Consider the following 26,118-nt stretch of genomic DNA (forward strand, 5'->3'; position numbering starts at 1 on the left):
TTCGAAGTGGAATTTTTGATTTGAAGTAATTTGAGCCTTAAATTAGTCAATAATTCATAACAAATTTTTGAGCATAACAGTAAAAAAAATTAAAAAAATACCACTAAAATTCAGGGGGGATCTCATAAGTGTTAAAATGAGTAATCATTTTTTCTTTTTACTTTCAATAAAGCCTTGAAAGCAACTTCATATCTATGCTTCGTTTATACGCTTTTCTCAGGGGTTTTTTTTGTTTGTTTTTTTGTTCATGCTTTTTTTGTCAAAGAAAACTTTTTAGATTTTTTTGTGGCAAGCACAAATAATGCAATATTTTCTCCCTAAAATATTTGAAAGTGGAATATTTGACTAATTTTGTGTATTTTCAAAACACCCAAGTCGAGTTACAGTATAATTAGTGTTGTACGGTATACAAGTACTGGTATAGTATCGCGGTACTAATGAATCAAAAATGGTACTATACTTTGTTTGAAAAAGTCGTGACATTGCCGGTTTTAAGAACAGATGAGCATGTTCGGCAGCGCACACACACACACAGAGTACTTACCATCAGACACAGTGTGTGGACAGAAAAGGGAGAACGGACGCATTTTGGCTTAAAATGTAAAGATAAAGGTGAAGTTATAACACTGAAACGCTCTCAGGAAGAGGTGCTTTAAGACATGGCTAGCTAGCTCGCGGCTAACATCCATCCGCAGTGTTTTAGCTACTTCTAAATCACTAATCCTCGCCTCCATGGCGACAAATAAAGAAAGGATGAGGAATAGCTAAACATGCTTCTCTACACACCGCAGAAGGATAAAATAGTTCACTGGTGTAACAATGTAAACAAACGCCATTGGTGGTAATGATACCAAGTACAATAGCGATACTAATATAAACACATCGATATTTTTTTATCATCTCAAAAGCTTTTTTTCTTTTTAAATAAATCATATTATGGTAATAAAGTCAGGAAACACGTACCTGGACACATGACGACTTTGAATATGACCAATGCATGATCCTGTACTTGGTATCGGATCGATACCCAAATTTGTGGTACCATACCAAACTAATGTAAAGTATCAAAGAAAAGAAAAATAAGTGATGGTTACATTTTAACAGAAGTGTAGATAGAACATGTTAAAAAAAGATACCAACAATTAATGAACAAGTGGATTAATAATCATTGTTTTACAGTTTGTCCCTCGTAATGTGTCCAAAATAATAGGTGTATAAATGACAATATGTTACAGCATATGTCAGCAGACTAATTAGAAGTCTTTCTTTACTTACTACTAAAAGACAAGTTTTCTTGTATGTTCACTATTTTATTTAAGGACTAAATTAAAATAGTAAACATGTTAAATGTACTCTAAGATTTTTTTGGTTGAAATAAAGCCAATAATGCCATTTTTTGTGGTCCCCTCATATCGAAAAGTATCAAAATAGTGGTATCGGTTTGAATACATGTTGACTGGTCCCCAGCTGTTTGGAAAGAGAAGCATAATGGCGCCCCCTGCTGGCCGCTTTTACACTGCAGTCCATCTTGCCAATAGGAAATAAAAGGCAGTGGAATTGTTGGTATAATTATTTAATTATCAAGTAAATACTTCATGAAAAAAATATGCAATATATATATACTTTTTATTTATTTTTTTACAATATATCTTATTTTACATTCATGACAAAGATAAATAATATTAAACATTCTAACACAACAAGCAGCTGTTTTACGTAATAATCAGGGCTGTCAAATGATTATATTTTTTAATCACATTCATTTGCTTTCAAATACATTTCCTCATTGTGTGAAACTATGTCTGAAATATGCCTTTTTTTTGTTTTGTTTTTTACACTTTGTTTATGTTTTTCATGCCTGTTTTTACGGTATTGCACTAACAGAAAGATATATGACAGGACACAATTTTGTATATTTTATGTTTATACACTCCAATCTAAACTTGTACAAACACAAAGCGATTACCGTACTTTCTGGGCTCTTTAAACCACAGCCACCAAATTTTAACGCGTCCAAAAGATGGCGATGTCGCACAAGCAATAACCTTTTCAGTGTCCTTGCCGGTGCGATATGAAAAGTATTTGTTTAATTCAAAACATTATGGCCGTTTGCCGAGAAAAATCCATAAATTAGCCGCACCGTTTTATCGGACGCGGGGTCCAAAGCGTTGGAAGAAAAAATTGCGCCTTATAGTCCAGAAAATACGGTCGAGTTGAACGGGGCGGAGGTGTGTTCAAAAGGAAGCTAATGCTAACTGTGTTAGCTTCATTACATCACCAACAAATATGAACAAAAACACTCCTACAGACGTCACACAGGAGAAGGTTTAGTAAGTGCGAACTGTTTTAGTTAAATTTTAAAACATACAAACGTGACTAGGAGTGATGAATGACAAATCCTTTCGAGCAGAAAAGCTATGGACGTTTATACTTCCGGTTCGAGGCACGAAACAGGAAGTAGTAGAAAACTCGTGCAAAAGTTGGCGCCGTCGCACAAGCAATAACCTTTTCAGTGTCGATATGAAAAGTATTTGTTTAATACAAAACATTATGGCCGTTTGCGGAGAAAAATCCATAAATTAGCCACACCGTTTTATCGGACGCGGGGTCCAAAGCGTTGGAAGATAAAATTGCGCCTGATAGTCCAGAAAATACAGTCGAGTTGAACGGGGGGGAGGTGTGTTCAAAAGGAAGCTAATGCTAACTGTGGTAGCTTCATTACATCACGAACAAATATGAATGAAAACACTCCTACAGACGTCACACAGGAGAAGGTTTAGTAAGTACGAACTGTTTTAGTTATATTGTAAAACATACAAACGTTGCTTGGAGTGATGAATGACAAATCCTTTCAAGCAGAAAAGCTATGGACGCTTATACTTCCGGTTCGAGGCACGAAACAGGAAGTAGTTTTCCAACCCGCGGAAGTGAGAAAACTCATCCAAAAGTTGGCGCCGTCGCACAAGCAATAACCTTGTCAGTGTCGATATGAAAAGTATTTGTTTACTACAAAACATTATGGCCGTTTGCGGAAAAAAATCCATAAATTAGCCGCACCGTTTTATCGGACGCGGGGTCCAAAGCGTTGGAAGAAAAAATTGCGCCTTATAGTCCAGAAAATACGGTCAAGTTGAACGGGGCGGAGGTGTGTTCAAAAGGAAGCTAATGCTAACTGTGGTAGCTTCATTACATCACGAACAAATATGAATGAAAACACTCCTACAGACGTCACACAGGAGAAGGTTTAGTAAGTACGAACTGTTTTAGTTATATTGTAAAACATACAAACGTTGCTTGGAGTGATGAATGACAAATCCTTTCGAGCAGAAAAGCTATAGACGCTTATATTTCCGGTCCGAGGCACGAAACAGGAAGTAGTAGAAAACTCGTCCAAAAGTTGGCGCCGTTGCAAAAGCAATAACCTTTTCAGCGTCGATATGGAAAGTATCTGTTGAATGCAAAACATAATGGCCGTTTGCGGGGAAAAAATCCTTATATTAGCCGCACGCTTTTATCGGACGCGGGGTTCAAAGCGTTAGAGAATAAAATTGCGGGTTTTAGTTCGGAAAATACGGTCACGTTGAACCGGGCGGAAGTGTGTTCAACAGGAAGCTAATGCTAACTGTGTTAGCTTCATTACATTACGATAGCAAGAACAAATACGAAAGAAAACACTCCTACAGACGTCACACAGGAGAAGGTTTAGTAAGTACGAACTGTTTTAGTTATATTGTAAAACATACAAACGTTGCTTGGAGTGATGAATGACAAATCCTTTCGAGCAGAAAAGCTATGGACGCTTATACTTCTGGTTCGAGGCACAAAACAGGAAGTAGTTTTCCAACCCACGGCAGTGAGAAAACTCGTCCAAAAGATGGCGCCGTCGCACAAGCAATAATCTTTTCAGTGTCGATATGAAAAGTATTTGTTTAATACAAAACATTATGGCCGTTTGCGGAGAAAAATCCATAAATTAGCCGCACCGTTTTATCAGACGTGGGGTCCAAAGCGTTGGAAGAAAAAATTGCGCCTTATAGTTCAGAAAATACGGTCGAGTTGAACGGGGCGGAGGTGTGTTCAAAAGGAAGCTAATGCTAACTGTGTTAGCTTCATTACATCACGAACAAATATGAACGAAAACACTCCTACAGACGTCACACAGGAGAAGGTTTAGTAAGTACGAACTGTTTTAGTTATATTGTAAAACATACAAACGTGACTAGGAGTGATGAATGATAAATTATTTCGAGCAGAAAAGCTATTGACTCTTATACTTCCAGTTCGAGGCACGAAACAGGAAGTAGTAGAAAACTCGTCCAAAAGATGGCGCCGTCGCACAAGCAATAACCTTTTCAGTGTCGATATGAAAAGTATTTGTTTAATACAAAACATTATGGCCGTTTGCGGAGAAAAATCCATAAATTAGCCACACCGTTTTATCGGACGCGGGGTCCAAAGCGTTGGAAGATAAAATTGCGCCTGATAGTCCAGAAAATACAGTCGAGTTGAACGGGGGGGAGGTGTGTTCAAAAGGAAGCTAATGCTAACTGTGGTAGCTTCATTACATCACGAACAAATATGAATGAAAACACTCCTACAGACGTCACACAGGAGAAGGTTTAGTAAGTACGAACTGTTTTAGTTATATTGTAAAACATACAAACGTTGCTTGGAGTGATGAATGACAAATCCTTTCAAGCAGAAAAGCTATGGACGCTTATACTTCCGGTTCGAGGCACGAAACAGGAAGTAGTTTTCCAACCCGCGGAAGTGAGAAAACTCATCCAAAAGTTGGCGCCGTCGCACAAGCAATAACCTTGTCAGTGTCGATATGAAAAGTATTTGTTTACTACAAAACATTATGGCCGTTTGCGGAAAAAAATCCATAAATTAGCCGCACCGTTTTATCGGACGCGGGGTCCAAAGCGTTGGAAGAAAAAATTGCGCCTTATAGTCCAGAAAATACGGTCAAGTTGAACGGGGCGGAGGTGTGTTCAAAAGGAAGCTAATGCTAACTGTGGTAGCTTCATTACATCACGAACAAATATGAATGAAAACACTCCTACAGACGTCACACAGGAGAAGGTTTAGTAAGTACGAACTGTTTTAGTTATATTGTAAAACATACAAACGTTGCTTGGAGTGATGAATGACAAATCCTTTCGAGCAGAAAAGCTATAGACGCTTATATTTCCGGTCCGAGGCACGAAACAGGAAGTAGTAGAAAACTCGTCCAAAAGTTGGCGCCGTTGCAAAAGCAATAACCTTTTCAGCGTCGATATGGAAAGTATCTGTTGAATGCAAAACATAATGGCCGTTTGCGGGGAAAAAATCCTTATATTAGCCGCACGCTTTTATCGGACGCGGGGTTCAAAGCGTTAGAGAATAAAATTGCGGGTTTTAGTTCGGAAAATACGGTCACGTTGAACCGGGCGGAAGTGTGTTCAACAGGAAGCTAATGCTAACTGTGTTAGCTTCATTACATTACGATAGCAAGAACAAATACGAAAGAAAACACTCCTACAGACGTCACACAGGAGAAGGTTTAGTAAGTACGAACTGTTTTAGTTATATTGTAAAACATACAAACGTTGCTTGGAGTGATGAATGACAAATCCTTTCGAGCAGAAAAGCTATGGACGCTTATACTTCTGGTTCGAGGCACAAAACAGGAAGTAGTTTTCCAACCCACGGCAGTGAGAAAACTCGTCCAAAAGATGGCGCCGTCGCACAAGCAATAATCTTTTCAGTGTCGATATGAAAAGTATTTGTTTAATACAAAACATTATGGCCGTTTGCGGAGAAAAATCCATAAATTAGCCGCACCGTTTTATCAGACGTGGGGTCCAAAGCGTTGGAAGAAAAAATTGCGCCTTATAGTTCAGAAAATACGGTCGAGTTGAACGGGGCGGAGGTGTGTTCAAAAGGAAGCTAATGCTAACTGTGTTAGCTTCATTACATCACGAACAAATATGAACGAAAACACTCCTACAGACGTCACACAGGAGAAGGTTTAGTAAGTACGAACTGTTTTAGTTATATTGTAAAACATACAAACGTGACTAGGAGTGATGAATGATAAATTATTTCGAGCAGAAAAGCTATTGACTCTTATACTTCCAGTTCGAGGCACGAAACAGGAAGTAGTAGAAAACTCGTCCAAAAGATGGCGCCGTCGCACAAGCAATAACCTTTTCAGTGTCGATATGAAAAGTATTTGTTTAATACAAAACATTATGGCCGTTTGCGGAGAAAAATCCATAAATTAGCCGCACCGTTTTATCTGACGCGGGGTCCAAAGCGTTGGAAGATAAAATTGCGCCTTATAGTCCAGAAAATACGGTCGAGTTGAACGGGGCGGAGGTGTGTTCAAAAGGAAGCTGATGCTAACTGTGTTAGCTTCATTACATCACGACCACACGAACAAATATGAATGAAAACACTCTTACAGACGTCACACAGGAGAAGGTTTAGTAAGTACGAACTGTTTTAGTTATATTGTAAAACATACAAACGTTGCTTGGAGTGATGAATGACAAATCCTTTCGAGGAGAAAAGCTATGGACGCTTATACTTCCGGTTCGAGGCACAAAACAGGAAGTAGTTTTCCAACCCGCGGAAGTGAGAAAACTCGTCCAAAAGTTGGCGCCGTCGCACAAGCAATAACCTGGTCAGTGTCGATATGAAAACTATTTGTTGAATACAAAACATTATGGTCGTTTGCGGGGAAAAATCATTTAATTAGCCGCACCGTTTTATCGGACGCGGGGTTCAAAGCATTGGAAGATAAAATTGCGGCTTATAGTCCAGAAAATACGGTCGAGGTTTAACCGGGCGGAGGTGTGTTCGACGGGAAGCTAATGCTAACTGTGTTAGCTTCATTACATTACGATAGCACGAATAAATACGAAAGAAAACACTCCTACAGACATCACACAGGAGACCGGTAAGTAAGTACGAACTGTTTTAGTTATATTGGAAAACTTACAAACATTGCGTGCAGTGACGAAAGAAGAATCTTTTCGAGCAGAAACGCTATGGACGCTTATACTTCCGGTTCGAGGCACGAAACAGGAAGTACTTTTTCAACCCGCGGTTGCCTGAAGTGAGCAAACTCGTCCAAAAGATGGCGCTGTCGCACAAGCAATAACCTTTTCAGTGTCGATATGAAAAGTATTTGTTCAATACAAAACATTATGGCCGTTTGCGGGGAAAAATCCTTTAATTAGCCGCACCGTTTTATCGGACGCGGGGTTTAAAGCGTTGGAAAATAATTTTGCGGCTTATAGTCCGTAAAATACGGTCGAGTTTAACCGGGCGGAGGTGTGTTTAACGGGAAGCTAATGCTAACTGTGTTAGCTTCATCACATCACAATAGCACAAACAAATATGAATGAAAACACTCCTACAGACGTCACTCAGGAGAAGGTATAGTAAGTACGAACTGTTTAAGTTACCGTATTTCCCACTCTTACTAACGGGCGCCACACTCTGTGAACCCACACCAAACAAGAATAACAAACACATTTCTGGAGAACATTGGCTCTGTAACACATTATAAACGCAACATAAGAATTACCCAGAATTCCAATGCATCCATGACTCTTGGCTATATTATACACCCACTAGCACCGCCCCCCCCCCCCCCGCGTCGGTTGAGGTGGGCGCGTGTATAGTATAGCCAAAAGTCATGGATGCACTGGAATTCTGGGTAATTCTTATGTTGCGTTTATAATGTGTTACAGAGCCAATGTTCTCCAGAATGTGTTTGTTATTCTTGTTTGGTGTGGGTTCACATAGTGTGGCGCATATTAGTAAGAGTTTTAAAGTTGTTTATATCACAACCATCAGTGTTAAAGGTATGGCTGTTGACCAAGTATGCATTGCAATCTCGTATGAAAAACGGCAAAATGCACGCAGGTAGCATGGTGTAAAGGTGGGCGCGATGACACGTTGTAGAGCAGTGGTCCCCAACCACCGGGCTGCGGACGCAGAATAATTTTTTATTATCTTTTTGTGATCACACTCAATATTTTACTGCATGCAATTGGTAAGCGCAGGGGTGAAAAGAGGTTTTAAAATTATTAGCGCCTGCTTACTTTTACCGCATGCCTTGAATTAGCGCAGGAGTGAGAAGAGGTTTTAAATCAATGAGCGCCCCGGCGGCTATTCAAGTAAATACGGTATATTGTAAAAAGTACAAACGTTGCTTGGAGTGACGAATGACAAAACTATTTAGAGCAGAAACGCTATGGACGCTCATACTTCCGGTTCGAGGCACAAAACACAAACTACTTTTTTAACCCGCGGCGCCTGCAGTGAGCAAACTCGTCCAAAAGATGGCGCCGTAGCACGAGCAATAACCTTTTCAGAGTCAATATGGAAAGTATTCGCTAAATACAAAACATTATGGCCTTTTGCGGAGAAAAATCCATAAATTAACTGCACCGTTTTATCGGACGCGGGGTTCAAAGCGTCGAAAAATAAAATTGCGGCTTAAAGTCTGGAAAATACGGTCGAGTTGAACCGGGCGGAGGTGTGTTCGACAGGAAGTGAACTTACGTGACGCCACATAAACCGGAAGTGAAATGAAGTGCATTTATTTCAAAAAAAACATTCTAAAAAGTTTACAAAATAAAATAAAAAGAACAAACATATTTTCACACACAAATACAAATATTACTTTTATGAAGCCAGATCAATATTCAATGTTCTCCTCTGGCAGGAAAATATATTCTGTCTATTTACATTAGTTATTATATTAGTTATTTAGATTATATTGTGTTCTCAAGTCCTTATTGAGCAAAAAAAAAAGTGCCATGGTAATAAACATTTTGGTGACAACAACCGTGATAGGAAAATTTTTCTATTTTGTTTCAATATGTGCTGATACTTTTTCAAAAAAGGGAATTTTACCAGTTTAGGTCCAGAAGTGCAAAATAAGTGCCAGTGTTGTTAGTATTTCATTTTTGACAGCCCTAATATGATATATAATAAAAGATGTCATGGAGTCCAATACAAGAGCGGCGTCAAACAGGTTTGGCGACATTACCTCGGCGTACCTAATGAAGTGTCCCGCGAAAGGGCGCGACGGCGCTCACTTGGCGTGGGAGGGCGCCGGAGTCACGTTGCTTTTCCAACACTCCGACGAGTCGGCCTGGTGTCCGCTCTGCTGGTGGCCGAACTCAAAGCTGATCCTCAGCTCGCCCACGTGGCAAAGCGGGAGCACATCGGGGGTCCACTCGATCTCGAACGGACGGTCGTCCGAGGCGGACCCTGTGAGGAAGGACAGCGCTGCGTTTTTAAAAAAAAGTTGTTCCGAGGTACGTTTTCCGACTGGTGACGTCATCTTGACCCCTCCGCGCCAAAATATGCCCAAATGTTTTTATGTTAAAGGCCTACTGAAACCCACTACTAGCCACCACGCAGTCTGATAGTTTATATATCAATGATGAAATATTTACATTGCAACTCAAACCTTTTTAGTCCACTAAATTGCAATTTTAAATTAAAAGTATCGTGCTATAAGTTGTCTCTTTTCATCGCATAATTCCACATTATTATGGACATCTGTGTTGCTGAATCTTTTGCAGTTTGTTCAATGAATAATGGAGACGTCAAAGAAGAAAGATGTAGGTGGGAAGCGCTGTATTGCGGCCGCCTTTAGCGACACAAACACAGCCGGTGTTTGCTTGTTTACATTCCCGAAAGATGACGGTGAAGCTTTACTCTGGAACAGAGCGGCCAAGCGAACATGGTTCCCTACCACATGTCAACCGGCAGGTTTCGGTGAGAAAATGGTGGCAGTAAGTCGGCTCTTACCGTAGACATGAGCGGAGAGCTTGCGTCGTTCCTCCTGCACTTGTCAAAGAGGCAGCTGCGGACTCTCTTGCCCTCCTCCCACCGGCCGCCACCGACCGTCGGATGCTGTTGTTGGAGGGGGGAGGGGGGGGGGGGGGGGGGGGGGATCTCAGCCCGGCCCCAACAACTGCCTTTGCTTCACCTCATCGAAAAACGTGGCGGTCACCACACCCCTCCGACTTTCAGGTTGTACAGGTACAACCATATAATTTCACTAAAACACTAGTAACACGCCCTGCGATGAGGTGGCGACTTGTCCAGGGTGTACCCCGCCTTCCGCCCGATTGTAGCTGAGATAGGCGCCAGCACCCCCCGCAACCCCGAAAGGGAATAAGCGGTAGAAAATGGATGGATGGATGGCACTAGTAACACAATAAGCAGATAAGGGATTTTCCAGAATTATCCTAGTAAACTTGTCTAATAACATCTGAATCTCTCTGCCGTCTAGTTTTGGTTTTTTTTCTCTAGTCCTTCACTCTCACTTTCCTCATCCACCATTCTTTCATCCTCACTCAAATTAATGGGGAAATCGTCGCTTTCTCAGTCCGAATCGCTCTCGCTGCTGGTGGCCATGATTGTAAACAATGTTCAGATGTGAGGAGCTCCACAACCCGTGACGTCACGCGCACATCGTCTGCTACTTCCGGTACAGGTAAGGCTTTTTTTATTAGCGACCATAAGTTGCAAACTTTATCGTCGACGTTCTCTACTAAATCCTTTCAGTAAAAATATGGCAATATCGCGAAATGATCAAGTATGACACATAGAATGGACCTGCTATCCCCGTTTAAATAAGAACATTTCATTTCAGTAGGCCTTTAAGGGGCTGGTTATGGTTAATAACATAAAAACTTTTTTGGTACCGGTACCAAAATGTATATTGATACTTTTCGATACCACAAAAAATGGCATTATTGTCTTTATTTTAACAAAAAATCTTAAGGTACATTAAAAATATGTTAACTATTGCAATTTATTCCTTAAAATAAAATAGTGAACATACGAGACAACTTGTCTTTTAGTAGTAATTAAACAAACAAAGACTCCTAATTAGTCTATGCAGTAACATATTGTGTACTTTAAACACCTGTTATTTTGTCAACATTATTAAGGACAAACTGTAAAAAAAAAAATATTATTAATCCACTTGTTCATTTACTGTTCATATCTGCTCATTTGATCTTTTAACATGTTCTATCTACACTTCTGTTAAAACGTAATAATCACTTATTTTTCTCTTCTTTGAAACTTTACATTAGTTTTGGATGATACCGCAAATTTGGGTATCGATCCGATACCAAGTAGTCACAGGATCATACATTGTTCATATTCAAAGTCCTTATGTGTCCAGGGACACATTTCCTGACATTGAAAACACTTTTTTTTTTTTTTCGAAAAACAAAAAAAGATTTTGTGAGCCCAAAAAAATATTAATGTAATCATAGTAGTATCGGCTATATACGCACTTGTACTTGGTATCATTACAGTGGATGTCAGGTGTAGATCCACCCATGGCATTTGTTTACATTGTGAAGAGGTGAGCTATTGTATCCTCCTATGGTGTGTAGTGAACCATGTTTCGCTATTCCTCCTCCTCCGGTGATAATGCTACTTGTAAGAAACTTACTTTATTTGTCACCATGGAGGCGGGGATTAGTGATTTAGAAGTAGCTAAGACTGCCGCTAGCTAGCGAGCCATGTATTAAAGCACCTATTCCTGACCTTTATCTTTACTTTTTAAGCCAAAATGCGTCCGTTCACCCTTTTCTGTCTACACACTGTGTCTGCTTGTAAGTACTCCGTGTGTGTGTGTGCGCGCTGCCGAACATGCTCCTCTGCTCGTAAAACCGGCTATGTCACGACCTGACGACAAAGCGCCGTCACGCCCGTTAAAAAGGTGGGCTAAGGGACCGGTACTTTTTTGGAGGCGGTATAGTACCGAATATGATTCATTAGTATCGCGGTACTTTACTAGTACCGGTACAATCGTATAGTAGACAAAAGAATGTTGCAGCACAAACAAATGCGACAAGTTTTGGGAGATTTTGACAAGGTGGGGGGGTGGGTTGGTTATGAATAAAAAAGGGACAAGCTGTAGAAAATGGATGGATGGTAGTTAAAGTAGCAATGATTGTCACACACACACTAGGTGTGGCGGAATCATTCTCTGCGTTTGACCCATCACCCTTGATCACCCCCTGGGGGGCGAGGGGAGCAGTGAGCAGCAGCGGTTGGTGATTTAAACCCCAATTCTCACCCTTGAGTGCCATAACGTGTTAATAACATAAAAACTATAATAGACAAAAAAAATGTAGCACAAACAAAAGAGATTATGTCTTTGATCTTACCAATCAAAAGGCTTGTTAAACTCCACTGTGTAGGGTGGAAAGCGACATGAAGGTGTCGGTTTCTTTGATCGATTATAATCCACGGTAAGATCTTGTCCTGACCCGAGATCTACAAAGCGGAGAGGAAGCAGGACCTGACTCCCCTCCACGGACCTTTTCTTAAAAGCTATGGCCGTTTACAACCTCCCTCCCTTAGAAACAGCTGTTGCCATGTAATCAGAGAAAGTCAAAATAAAAGAAGAGGCGTACAATCTTTCGTCAGAGCGTGGTGGAAGACTGTACAAAGAGTACAGCCCAGATGTTTCTCCTCCATGAGCTAAATTGAATTATGTCTCTGTTAAATTCCTTGCTTCTTGTCTGTTTAATAGATGTCATCAGTGTTTGAACCTGACATATTATCTGGTGTTTTCTTTCGCAATATTACGCAAATGCAACGTTTCTTGCCTTCTGGTACCTGCTGATGTGTATTTTGGGTCTGCATAAGTCCTGAAAATTTGCGCGGGTCCGCCTTTGTAGTCCGTGAGGACGTCGTAGTCGATTAGCTTCTTCTTTTTGCTATCTTCTTGTTATGGGACATTCATCCTCCACTGTTGCCATTTGTAATATAAAGTAGTGTAAAGTTCTTACTTATATCTGTCAGGAAACTTGTCATGAAAGCGCTAAAACCTACCGGTGTAGTGAGTTTACTTTATTCACCCAAGGAACTTTAGTTATTAGAGAGTTCCGGTCGGACGGTTCGGAAAAATACGGTATGTTTCTGTCCTTCTTGGCAAATATATGTTCCACTTTCACCGGAACAAATCTCACCGACTCTCAGGAAGGTCTGCAGCTCCCTGGGTCGAATCGCTGGCGGCCGATCCGGTCTGAGTCCCTCCCGCAGGTCCAGTTCGGGCGGCGGTAGCAGACAGCGAAAGCGCGAGTAGGAGCCGTCGCCGTTCTTGACAAAACTCTGAGTGAGCTCCAGCTGCAACTGGCAGGCAGAAAGCGGGTTTGACATGAGGGGACAGACAGTGGGTGTGACATGAGGGGACGGACAGTGGGTGTGACATGAGGGGACGGACAGTGGGTGTGACATGAGGGGACAGACAGTGGGTTTGACATGAGGGGACGGACAGTGGGTGTGACATGAGGGGACGGACAGTGGGTGTGACATGAGGGGACAGACAGTGGGTTTGACATGAGGGGACGGACAGTGGGTGTGACATGAGGGGACAGACAGTGGGTGTGACATGAGGGGACAGACAGTGGGTGTGACATGAGGGGACAGACAGTGGGTTTGACATGAGGGGACAAACAGTGGGTGTGACATGAGGGGACAGACAGTGGGTTTGACATGAGGGGACAGACAGTGGGTGTGACATGAGGGAACAGACAGTGGGTTTGACATGAGGGGACAGACAGTGGGTGTGGCATGAGGGGACAGACAGTGGGTGTGGCATGAGGGGACAGACAGTGGGTGTGACATGAGGGGACAGACAGCGGGTGTGGCAAGAGGGGACAGACAGTGGGTGTGACATGAGGGGACAGACAGGGGGTGTGACATGAGGGGACAGACAGTGGGAGTGACATGAGAGGACAGACAGTGGGTGTGACATGAGGGGACAGACAGTGGGTTTGACATGAGGGGACAGACAGCGGGTGTGACATGAGGGGACAGACAGTGGGTGTAACATGAGGGGACAGACAGCGGGTGTGGCAAGAGGGGACAGACAGCGGGTGTGGCATGAAGGGACAGACAGTGGGTGTGGCATGAGGGGACAGACAGTGGGTGTGACATGAGGGGACAGACAGTGGGTGTGACATGAGGTGACAGACAGTGGGTGTGGCATGAGGGGACAGACAGTGGGTGTGACATGAAGGGACATAAAGTGGGTGTGACATGAGGGGAGAGACAGTGGGTGTGACATGAGGGGACAGACAGTGGGTGTGACATGAAGGGACACAAAGTGGGTGTGACATGAGGGGAGAGACAGTGGGTGTGACATTAGGGGACAGACAGTGGGTGTGACATGAAGGGACACGAAGTGGGTGTGACATGAGGGGAGAGACAGTGGGTGTGACATGAGGGGACAGACAGTGGGTGTGACATGAAGGGACACACAGAGTGGGTGTGACAAAGGAGGACAGACAGCGGGTGTGACATGAGGGGACAGACAGCGAGTGTGACATGAGGGGACAGACATTCGATGTGGCATGAGGGGACAGACAGTGGGTGTGACATGAGGGGACAGACAGTGGGTTTGACATGAGGGGACAGACAGCGGGTGTGACATGAGAGGACAGACAGCGGGTGTGACATGAGAGGACATAAAGTGGGTGTGACATGAGGGGACAGACAGCGGGTGTGGCATGAAGGGACAGACAGCGGGTGTGACATAAAGGGACATAAAGTGGGTGTGACATGAGGGGACGGACAGCAGTTGTGACATGAAGGGACACAAAGTGGGTGTGACATGAAGGGACACACAGTGGGTGTGACATAAAGGGACATAAAGTGGGTGTGACATGAGGGGACAGACAGTGGGTGTGACATGAGGGGACAGACAGTGGGTGTGACATGAGGAGACAGACAATGGGTTTGACATGAGGGGACAGACAGTGGGTGTGAAATGAGGGGACAGACAGTGGGTGTGACATGAAGGGACACAAAGTGGGTGTGACATGAGGGGAGAGACAGTGGGTGTGACATGAGGGGACAGACAGTGGGTGTGACATGAAGAGACACAAAGTGGGTGTGACAAAGGAGGACAGACAGCGGGTGTGACATGAGGGGACAGACAGCGAGTGTGACATGAGGGGACAGACATTCGATGTGGCATGAGGGGACAGACAGTGGGTGTGACATGAGGGGACAGACAGTGGGTTTGACATGAGGGGACAGACAGCGGGTGTGGCATGAAGGGACAGACAGCGGGTGTGACATAAAGGGACATAAAGTGGGTGTGACATGAGGGGACGGACAGCAGTTGTGACATGAAGGGACACAAAGTGGGTGTGACATGAAGGGACACACAGTGGGTGTGACATAAAGGGACATAAAGTGGGTGTGACATGAGGGGACAGACAGTGGGTGTGACATGAGGGAACAGACAGTGGGTGTGACATGAGGAGACAGACAATGGGGTGTGACATGAGGGGACAGACAGTGGGTTTGACATGAGGGGACAGACAGTGGGTGTGACATGAGGGGACAGACAGTGGGTGTGACATGAGGGGACAAACAGTGGGTTTGACATGAGGGGACAGAGTGGGTGTGACATGAGGGGACAGACAGCGGGTGTGACATGAGGGGACAGACAGCGGGTGTGGCAAAAGGGGAAAGACAGTGGGTGTGACATGAGGATACAGAGAGTGGGTGTGATATGAGGGGACAAAGTGGGTGTGACATGAGGGGACAGAGTGGGTGTGACATGAGGAGACAGCAGGTGTGACATGAGCAAACCGGAACGACAGTGGGTGTGACATGAGGGGACAGACAGTGGGTGTGACATGAGGGGACGGAGTGGGTGTGACATGAGGGGACAGACAGCGGGTGTGGGAAGAGGCGACAGACAGCGGGTGTGGCACTAAGGGACAGACAGTGGGTGTGGCATGAAGGGACAGACAGTGGGTGTGACATGAGGGAACAGACAGGGGGTGTGGCATGAGGGGACAGACAGTGGGTGTGACATGAGAGGACAGACAGCGGGTGTGACATGAAGGGACACAAAGTGGGTGTGACATGAGGGGACAGAAAGCGGGTGTGACATGAGGGGACAGACAGTGGGTGTGACATGAGGATACAGAGAGTGGGTGTAACATGAGGGGACAGACAGCGGGTGTGGCAAGAGGGGACAGACAGCGGGTGTGGCATGAAGGGACAGACAGTGGGTGTGGCATGAGGGGACAGACAGTGGGTGTGACATGAGGGGACAGACAGTGGGTGTGACATGAGGTGACAGACAGTGGGTGTGGCATGAGGGGACAGACAGTGGGTGTGACATGAAGGGACATAAAGTGGGTGTGACATGAGGGGAGAGACAGTGGGTGTGACATGAGGGGACAGACAGTGGGTGTGACATGAGGGGACGGAGTGGGTGTGACATGAGGGGACAGACAGCGGGTGTGGGAAGAGGCGACAGACAGCGGGTGTGGCACTAAGGGACAGACAGTGGGTGTGGCATGAAGGGACAGACAGTGGGTGTGACATGAGGGAACAGACAGGGGGTGTGGCATGAGGGGACAGACAGTGGGTGTGACATGAGAGGACAGACAGCGGGTTTGACATGAAGGGACACAAAGTGGGTGTGACATGAGGGGACAGAAAGCGGGTGTGACATGAGGGGACAGACAGTGGGTGTGACATGAGGATACAGAGAGTGGGTGTGACATGAGGGGACAGAGTGGGTGTGACATGAGGAGACAGCAGGTGTGACATGAGCAAACCGGAACGACAGTGGGTGTGACATGAGGGGACAGACAGTGGGTGTGACATGAGGGGACAGACAGGGGGTGTGACATGAGGATACAGAGAGTGGGTGTGACATGAGGGGACAGAGTGGGTGTGACATGAGGAGACAACAGGTGTGACATGAGCAAACCGGAACGACAGTGGGTGTGACATGAGGGGACAGACAGTGGGTGTGACATGAGGGGACGGAGTGGGTGTGACATGAGGGGACAGACAGCGGGTGTGGGAAGAGGCGACAGACAGCGGGTGTGGCACTAAGGGACAGACAGTGGGTGTGGCATGAAGGGACAGACAGTGGGTGTGACATGAGGGAACAGACAGGGGGTGTGGCATGAGGGGACAGACAGTGGGTGTGACATGAGAGGACAGACAGCGGGTGTGACATGAAGGGACACAAAGTGGGTGTGACATGAGGGGACAGAAAGCGGGTGTGACATGAGGGGACAGACAGTGGGTGTGACATGAGGATACAGAGAGTGGGTGTAACATGAGGGGACAGACAGCGGGTGTGGCAAGAGGGGACAGACAGCGGGTGTGGCATGAAGGGACAGACAGTGGGTGTGGCATGAGGGGACAGACAGTGGGTGTGACATGAGGGGACAGACAGTGGGTGTGACATGAGGTGACAGACAGTGGGTGTGGCATGAGGGGACAGACAGTGGGTGTGACATGAAGGGACATAAAGTGGGTGTGACATGAGGGGAGAGACAGTGGGTGTGACATGAGGGGACAGACAGTGGGTGTGACATGAGGGGACGGAGTGGGTGTGACATGAGGGGACAGACAGCGGGTGTGGGAAGAGGCGACAGACAGCGGGTGTGGCACTAAGGGACAGACAGTGGGTGTGGCATGAAGGGACAGACAGTGGGTGTGACATGAGGGAACAGACAGGGGGTGTGGCATGAGGGGACAGACAGTGGGTGTGACATGAGAGGACAGACAGCGGGTTTGACATGAAGGGACACAAAGTGGGTGTGACATGAGGGGACAGAAAGCGGGTGTGACATGAGGGGACAGACAGTGGGTGTGACATGAGGATACAGAGAGTGGGTGTGACATGAGGGGACAGAGTGGGTGTGACATGAGGAGACAGCAGGTGTGACATGAGCAAACCGGAACGACAGTGGGTGTGACATGAGGGGACAGACAGTGGGTGTGACATGAGGGGACAGACAGGGGGTGTGACATGAGGAGACAGACATGGGGTGTGACATGAGGGGACAGAGTGGGTGTGACATGAGGGGACAGACAGCGGGTGTGACATGAAGGGACACAAAGTGGGTGTGACATGAGGGGGCAGACAGTGGGTGTGACATGTGGGGACAGACAGTGGGTGTGACATAAGTGGACAAAAAGTGGGTGTGACATGAGGGAACCAGAACGACAGTGGGTGTGACATAAGGGGACAGACAGTGGGTGTGACATGAGGGGACAGACAGTGGGTGTGACATGAGGGGACAAAAAGTGGGTGTGACATGAAGGGACACAAAGTGGGTGTGACATGAAGGAATACAGACAGTGGGTGTGACATGAGGGGACAGACAGTGGGTGTGACATGAGGGGACAGACAGTGGGTTTGACATGAGGGGACTGACAGTGGTTGTGACATGAGGGGACAGACAGCGGGTGTGGCAAGAGGCGACAGACAGTGGGTGTGACATGAGGGGACAGACAGTGGGGTGTGACATGAGGGGACAGACAGCGGGTGTGACATGAAGGGACACAAAGTGGGTGTGACATGAGGGGACAGACAGTGGGTGAGACATGAGGAGACAGACAATGGGGTGTGACATGAGGGGACAGACAGTGGGTGTGACATGAGGGGACAGACAGGGGGTGTGGCATGAGGGGACAGACAGGGGGTGTGACATGAAGGGACAAACAGTAGGGGGTCTTGGATTTTACCTCGGGGGTGTCGAAGATACGTTTGACCTGCGCCAGGTTGGTGATGTGCCAGGTGTACTTGGAGAACGAGCCCAAAGAGGGGGAGTCGTTCCGCACGACCACTGAAACGGATGTGAAGGTGAGACTATGGTAGACGACCACAATGCACGCTCACTTTTGAACTTTCCTCATAGTAGAAGTAGATACCACGCCTTAGCACTCTCCCATTCAAAGCAATGCAACACAATGACTTCTTGAAAATAACTCCCCTACAGCGACCTTTTCTTTGAACTGTTCTGTAACCAAAGGCAATGGCTGTTTACGACCCCCCTCCCTTAGAGACAGCTCTTGCCATGTAATCAGGGAAAGTCCAAATAAAAGAGGCGTACAATCTTTCGTCAGGGGCGTGGGACGATACTGTACAAGGGTACAGTGTCTACACGTCTCTCCTAATTGAGCCAAATTCACTTCTGTCTCTGTTTAATTCCTTGCTTCTTGTCTTGTTTAATAGATGTCATCTGCATTTGAACCTGACAGAATCAATAAAAAACTTGTGGTCACCTGTGGTGATGTTAGGCAGCCTCCTCTTGCAGCCGAGCGACAGGCGATGCTGCAGGGCATTAAAGAACTGTTGAGGTATGTGGTACACCAGAGGTTGTGGTTTCCCTGCAGGGAATAAAAAGGAACATTCAAGCGTGCCAAACCAATCAAAGCAAACGCCTTCCAGCCTTACCGTCAAACTGGTAGTGCATCGTATGGTGGATCCTTTCCGTGACGCCGGCCAACCACTGGTGGAACCCCAACGACACGGAGTGCTCGTCCACGGCCTGACCACTTCCACCTGTGCAGGCGAGGAAGAAACCGTTCACGCACGGAAACGAGGGCTGGATTCTCCAGACCCCGGAGGACTGAAGTACCGGAGAGGGTTTCCTCCTGGCGCAGCTTCTTGGCCTTGTGTGGAGACTTCCCCGCTTCGCCATGCAGCAGCGGCCTCTCGCAGGGAACGATGACTCGGCAGGTGGGGTTTGGTAGCACGCCTTTAAACACACGCACGTGTTAGGACTCTTTGGGAAGACGCTAGAAACATTCCTGACGCCGACCCAACCAGTTTTTCCCAGAATTCCTTCCTTACAAATTCTGACATTACGTCCGTGTAACAAATCCTTCTGTTTAGGGGAGGTTATATTTTCTGATACGATACTGGAGACTTGAGCATTGGCCGATACCAATATTAATCGGATATCAAAGTACAGATTAAGGCTGTATTTCAATGCTTTTCAAAATAAAAGGGAACCACAAACAATGGCGTTATTGGCTTGATTTTAACAAAAAACCTTAGGGTATATTAAACATATGTTTTATATTGCAATTTAGTCCTCAAAATAGTGAACATACTAGACACCTTGTCTTTTAGTAGTTAGTAAACAAACAAAGGCTGCTGAATATGCAGTAACATATTGTGTCATTTATACACCTATTATTTTGCATATATGTACATATAAATATATATATATATATATATATATATATATATATATATATATATATATATATATATATATATATATATATATATATATATATATATATATGTAGATATATATCCATCCATCCATCCATCCATCATCTTCCGCTTATCCAAGGTCGGGTCGCGGGGGCAACAGCCTAAGCAGGGAAACCCAGACTTCCCTCTCCCCAGCCACTTCGTCTAGCTCTTCCCGGGGGATCCCCAGGCGTTCCCTGGCCAGCCGGGAGACATAGTCTTCCCAACGTGTCCTGGGTCTTCCCCGTGGCCTCCTACCGGTTGGACGTGCCCTAAACACCTCCCTAGGGAGGCGTTCGGGTGGCATCCTGACCAGATGCCCGAACCACCTCATCTGGCTCCTCTCGATGTGAAGGAGCAGCGGCTTTACTTTGAGTTCCTCCCGGATGGCAGAGCTTTTCACCCTATCTCTAAGGGAGAGACCCGCCACACGGCGGAGGAAATTCATTTTGGCCACTTGTACCTGTGATCTTATCCTTTCGGTCATGACCCAAAGCTCATGACCATAGGTGAGGATGGGAACGTAGATCGACCGGTAAATTGAGAGCTTTGCCTTCCGGCTCAGCTCCTTCTTCACCACAATGGATCGGTACAACGTCCGCATTACTGAAGACGCCGCACCGATCCGCCTGTCGATCTCACAATCCACTCTTCCCTCACTCGTGAACAAGACTCCTAGGTACTTGAACTTCTCCACTTGGGGCAGGGTCTCCTCCCCAACCCGGAGATGGCATTCCACCCTTTTCCGGGCGAGAACCATGGACTCGGACTTGAAGGTGCTGATTCTCATTCCGGTCGCTTCACACTCGGCTGCGAACCGATCCAGCGAGAGCTGAAGATCCCGGTCAGATGAAGCCATCAGGACCACATCATCTGCAAAAAGCAGAGACCTAATCCTGCGGTTACCAAACCGGAACCCCTCAACGCCTTGACTGCGCCTAGAAATTCTGTCCATAAAAGTTATGAACAGAATGGGTGACAAAGGACAGCCTTGGCGGAGTCCAACCCTCACTGGAAATGTGTTCGACTTACTGCCAGCAATGCGGACCAAGCTCTGGCACTGATCGTACAGGGAACGGACCGCCACAATAAGACAGTCCGATACCCCGTACTCTCTGAGCACTCCCCACAGGACTTCCCGAGGGACACGGTCGAATGCCTTCTCCAAGTCCACAAAGCACATGTAGACTGGTTGGGCAAACTCCCATGCACCCTCAAGAACCCTGGCAGATATATATATGTATGTATATATACATACAGTGGTGCAAAAAAGTATTTAGACAGCCACCGATTGTGCAAGTTCTCCCACTTAAAATAATAAAAGAGGTCTGTAATTTTCATCCTAGGTACACTTCAACTGTGAGGGACAGAATGTGTGAAAAAAAAATCCAGGAATTCACATTGTAGGAATTTTAAATAATTTATTTGTAAATGATGGTGGAAAATAAGTATTTGGTCACTTCAAACAAGGAATATCTCTGCCTCTCACAGACCTGTAACTTCTTCTTTAAGAAGCTCTTCTGTCCTCCACTCGTTACCTGTATTAATGGCACCTGTTTGAACTCGTTATCTGTATAAAAGACACCAGCCTCAAACAGTCAGATTCCAAACTCCACTATGGCCAAGACCAAAGAGCCGTCAAAGGACACCAGGAAAAGAATTGTAGACCTGCACCAGACTGGGAAGAGTGAATCTACAATAGGCAAGCAGCTTGGTGTGAAAAAATCAACTGTGGGAGCAATTATCGGAAAATGGAAGACATACAAGACCACTGATAATCTCCCTCGATCTGGGGCTCCACGCAAGATCTCATTCCCAGAACCACACGGGGGGATTTGGTGAATGACCTGCAGAGAGCTGGAACCAAAGTAACAAAGGTTACCATCAGTAACACACTACGCCGACAGGGAATCAAATCCTGCAGTGTCAGACGTGTCCCCCTGCTTGAGCCAGTGTATGTCCAGGCCCGTCTGAAGTTTGCCAGAGAGCACATGGATGATACAGCAGAGGATTGGGAGAATGTCATGTGGTCAGATGAAACCAAAATAGAACTTTTTGGTATAAACTCAACTTGTCGTGTTTGGAGGAAGAAGAAGACTGAGTTGCATCCCAAGAACACCACACCTACTGTGAAGCATGAGGGTGGAAATATCATACTTTGGGGCTGTTTTTCTGCTAAGGGGACAGGACGATTGATTCGTGTTAAGGAAAGAATGAATGGGGCATGTATCGTGAGATTTTGAGCTAAAACTTCCTTCCATCAGTGAGAGCTTTGAAGATGAAACGTGGCTGGGTCTTCCAGCATGACAATGATCCCAAACACACCGCCCGGGCAACGAAGGAGTGGCTCCGTAAGAAGCATTTGAAAGTCCTGGAGTGGCCTAGCCAGTCTCCAGACCTCAACCGCATAGAAAATCTGTGGAGGGAGTTGAAAGTACGTAATTCTCGGCAACATCTGCTCTCGAGAAGATCTGCATAGAGGAATGGGCCAAAATACCAGCTACTGTGTGTGCAAACCTGGTAAAGATCTATAGTAATCGTTTGACCTCTGTTATTGCCTACAAAGGTTATATTACAAAGTATTGAGTTGATTTTTTTTATTGACCAAATACTTATTTTCCACCATAATTTACAAATAAATTCTTTAAAATTCCTCCAATGTGGAGTCCTGAATTTTTTGCTTTACATTCTGTCTCTCACAGTTGAAGTGTACCTATGATGAAAATTACAGACCTCTGTCATCATTTTAAGTGGGAGAACTTGCACAATCGCCGGCTGACTAAATACTTTTTTGCCCCACTGTACATATACACATATATATATATATATATATATATATATATATATATGCATTTGATTGATTGATTGATTGAAACTTTTATTCGTAGATTGCACAGATCAGTACATATTCCGTACAATTGACCACTAAATGGTAACACCCGAATAACTTTTTCAACTTGTTTAAGTCAGGGTCCACGTTAATCAATTCATGTATCTATTTATTAGGGGTGTAACGTACACAAAAATTTCGGTTCGGTACGTACTTTGGTTTAGAGGTCACGGTTCGGTTCATTTTCGGTACAGTAAGAAAACAACAAAATATAAATTTTTTGGTTATTTATTTACCAAATTTGTAAACAATGGCTTTATCCTTTTAACATTGGGAAAAGTATAACAATTTTGCCCACGTTAATCCACATTAAACTGCCTCAAGTTGTTGTTCAGATTAAAACTTTCTTCTACGTATAAAAAGTGCAACATTAAACAGTTTCAAGTCAACTCATCATGCTTGATTTATTACAGCATTTGGGAAGCCTGTAATTGACTTTTACTATGTAAATGTTGTATTTTTATCAACATGTGATAGCAGGGACCCTGCCATTCAAAACTAGGCTGCTACATTACTAATGATTAATGTAACTATAGCTGAAAAAATAGTACAGTAGCAATAGGAGAGACTATTCATCCCTGAACACCCTGGAGTTCAATGAAATAACAGACAGACAGGGCTTTGCTGCCCCTAACACACACACACGCACACAGCAAAATGAGTCAACGTTACGCTAAAAGCTAATTAGCCTTCACCTCAAGCCAGAACTGCGAGCGAGCTGAGCTGCAGTTAAAGTTTCTAGAAGGTCAACTGGCTCCAAGTGATGTTTGTAATAGTTGTGACTGGGAGGTGTTTTTTTTAATTTGGGGAGAGTACGCTGTGCGCTGCTCCCCTGCTAAACGAATATCTGCTCGACGCTTAAGCATTGACTCCATGCGCTCTGAATACGCACTGCTGATTGGCTGTTACCGCTTTGAATACGCACTGCTGATTGGCTGTTACATCGCTCTGAATACGCACTGCTGCTTGGCTTTGTATGTAACCAATCTGATGATGGTTCTGTGGGTGGGGACAATGCTTGGTGCTGACACAGAGGCAGAAAGCAGAGCAGCTTGTGAAGACTTTTGCTCACAAACTCGTTCGGTACACCCGCGTGCCGAACCGAAACCCCCGTACCGAAATGGTTCAATACAAATACACGTACCATTACACCCCTGGTATATATACATATGCATGTATATATGTATGTATATATATATATACTTATATATATATATATATATGTATGTATATATATATACATATGTACATATATATACATACATATATACATGTACATATACAGATATATACATATATAAATGTACATATATCTATCAATCAATGTTTATTTATATAGCCCCAAATCACAAATGTCTCAAAGGACTGCACAAATCATTACGACTACAACATCCTCGGAAGAACCCACAAAAGGGCAAGGAAAACTCACACCCAGTGGGCAGGGAGAATTCACATTCAGTGGGACGCCAGCGACAATGCTGACTATGAGAAACCTTGGAGAGGACCTCAGATGTGGGCAACCCCCCCCCTCTAGGGGACCGAAAGCAATGGATGTCGAGCGGGTCTAACATGATACTGTGAAAGTTCAATCCATAGTGGCTCCAACACAGCAGTGAGAGTCCCGTCCACAGGAAACCATCTCAAGCGGATCAGCAGCGTAGAGATGTCCCCAACCGATACAGGCGAGCGGTCCATCCTGGGTCCCGACGAGCGGTCCATCCTGGGTCTCGACTCTGGACAGTCAGTACTTCATCCATGGTCATCGGACCGGACCCCCTCCACAAGGGAGGGGGGGACATAGGAGAAAGAAAAGAAGCGGCAGATCAACTGGTCTAAAAAGGAGGTCTATTTAAAGGCTAGAGTATACAGATGAGTTTTAAGATGAGACTTAAATGCTTCTACTGAGGTAGCATCTTGAACTGTTACCGGGAGGGCATTCCAGAGTACTGGAGCCCGAACGGAAAACGCTCTATAGCCCGCAGACTTTTTTTGAGCTCTAGGAATCACTAATAAGCCGGAGTCTTTTGAACGCAGATTTCTTGCCGGGACATACGGTACAATACAATCGGCAAGATAGGCTGGAGCTAGACCGTGTAGTATTTTATACGTAAGTAGTAAAACCTTAAAGTCACATCTTAAGTGCACAGGAAGCCAGTGCAGGTGAGCCAGTACAGGCGTAATATGATCAAACTTTCTTGTTCTTGTCAAAAGTCTAGCAGCCGCATTTTGTACCAACTGTAATCTTTTAATGCTAGACATTGGGAGACCCGAAAATAATACGTTACAGTAATCAAGACGAGACGTAACAAACGCATGGATAATGATCTCGGCGTCTTTAGTGGACAAAATGGAGCGAATTTTAGCGATATTACGGAGATGAAAGAAGGCCGTTTTAGTAACGCTTTTAATGTGTGACTCAAAGGAGAGAGTTGGGTCGAAGATAATACCCAGATTTTTTACAGAGTCACCTTGTTTTATTATTTGGTTGTCAAATGTTAAAGTTGTATTATCAAATAGAGGTCGGTGTCTAGCAGGACCGATAATCAGCATTTCCGTTTTTTTGGCATTAAGTTGCAAAAAGTTAGCGGACATCCATTGTTTAATTTCATTAAGACACGCTTCCAACTGACTACAGTCCGGCGTGTTGGTCAGCTTTAGGGGCATGTAAAGTTGGGTGTCATCAGCATAACAGTGAAAGCTAATACCGTATTTGCGTATGACGTCACCTAGCGGCAGCATGTAGATGCTGAAGAGTACAGGGCCAAGGACCGAACCCTGGGGAACTCCACACGTTACCTTAACATAGTCCGAGGTCACACTGTTATAGGAGACGCACTGCATCCTATCAGTAAGATAAGAGTTAAACCATGACAGGGCTGAGTCTGAAATACCAATTCGTATTTTGATACGCTCTAATAAAATATTATGATCGACGGTATCGAAAGCAGCGCTAAGATCGAGGAGCAGCAACATAGATGACGCATCAGAGTCCATCGTTAGCAATAGATCATTAGTCAGTTTTGCGAGGGCTGTCTCCGTCGAGTGATTTGCCCTGAAACCGGATTGAAAGGTTTCACATAGATTGTTAAACGCTAAGTGCTCATTTAGCTGCTCTGCAACAATTTTTTCGAGGATTTTCGAA

General features: G+C 44.9%; 1 protein-coding gene across 5 annotated transcripts in view; it reads right to left on the reverse strand.

Moving 5' to 3' along the window:
* lg08h2orf42 (linkage group 08 C2orf42 homolog) overlaps positions 1–26,118 on the reverse strand; it is a 112,196-nt gene that overhangs the window by 82,119 nt on the left and 3,959 nt on the right. For 2 of the 5 annotated variants that reach the window (XR_009807765.1, XM_061907871.1), the window contains exons 3-7: positions 19,461–19,580; positions 19,277–19,384; positions 19,105–19,209; positions 18,565–18,665; positions 13,017–13,179 (exon numbers count right to left, since the gene is read on the reverse strand). Coding sequence is in view for 3 of the 5 variants with exons in the window: in XM_061907871.1 (XP_061763855.1) it covers positions 13,017–13,179; positions 18,565–18,665; positions 19,105–19,209; positions 19,277–19,384; positions 19,461–19,580 (597 nt within the window). In the remaining 2 variants the exon portion in view is untranslated. Of the gene's footprint in view, positions 1–8,861; positions 9,277–13,016; positions 13,180–18,564; positions 18,666–19,104; positions 19,210–19,276; positions 19,385–19,460; positions 19,581–26,118 lie in introns of those variants that run through there. The other 3 variants (XR_009807764.1, XM_061907870.1, XM_061907869.1) reach the window with 3 other exon arrangements.

The sequence above is a fragment of the Nerophis ophidion genome, linkage group LG08 (assembly GCF_033978795.1).
Source record: "Nerophis ophidion isolate RoL-2023_Sa linkage group LG08, RoL_Noph_v1.0, whole genome shotgun sequence".
Lineage (NCBI taxonomy): Eukaryota > Metazoa > Chordata > Actinopteri > Syngnathiformes > Syngnathidae > Nerophis > Nerophis ophidion.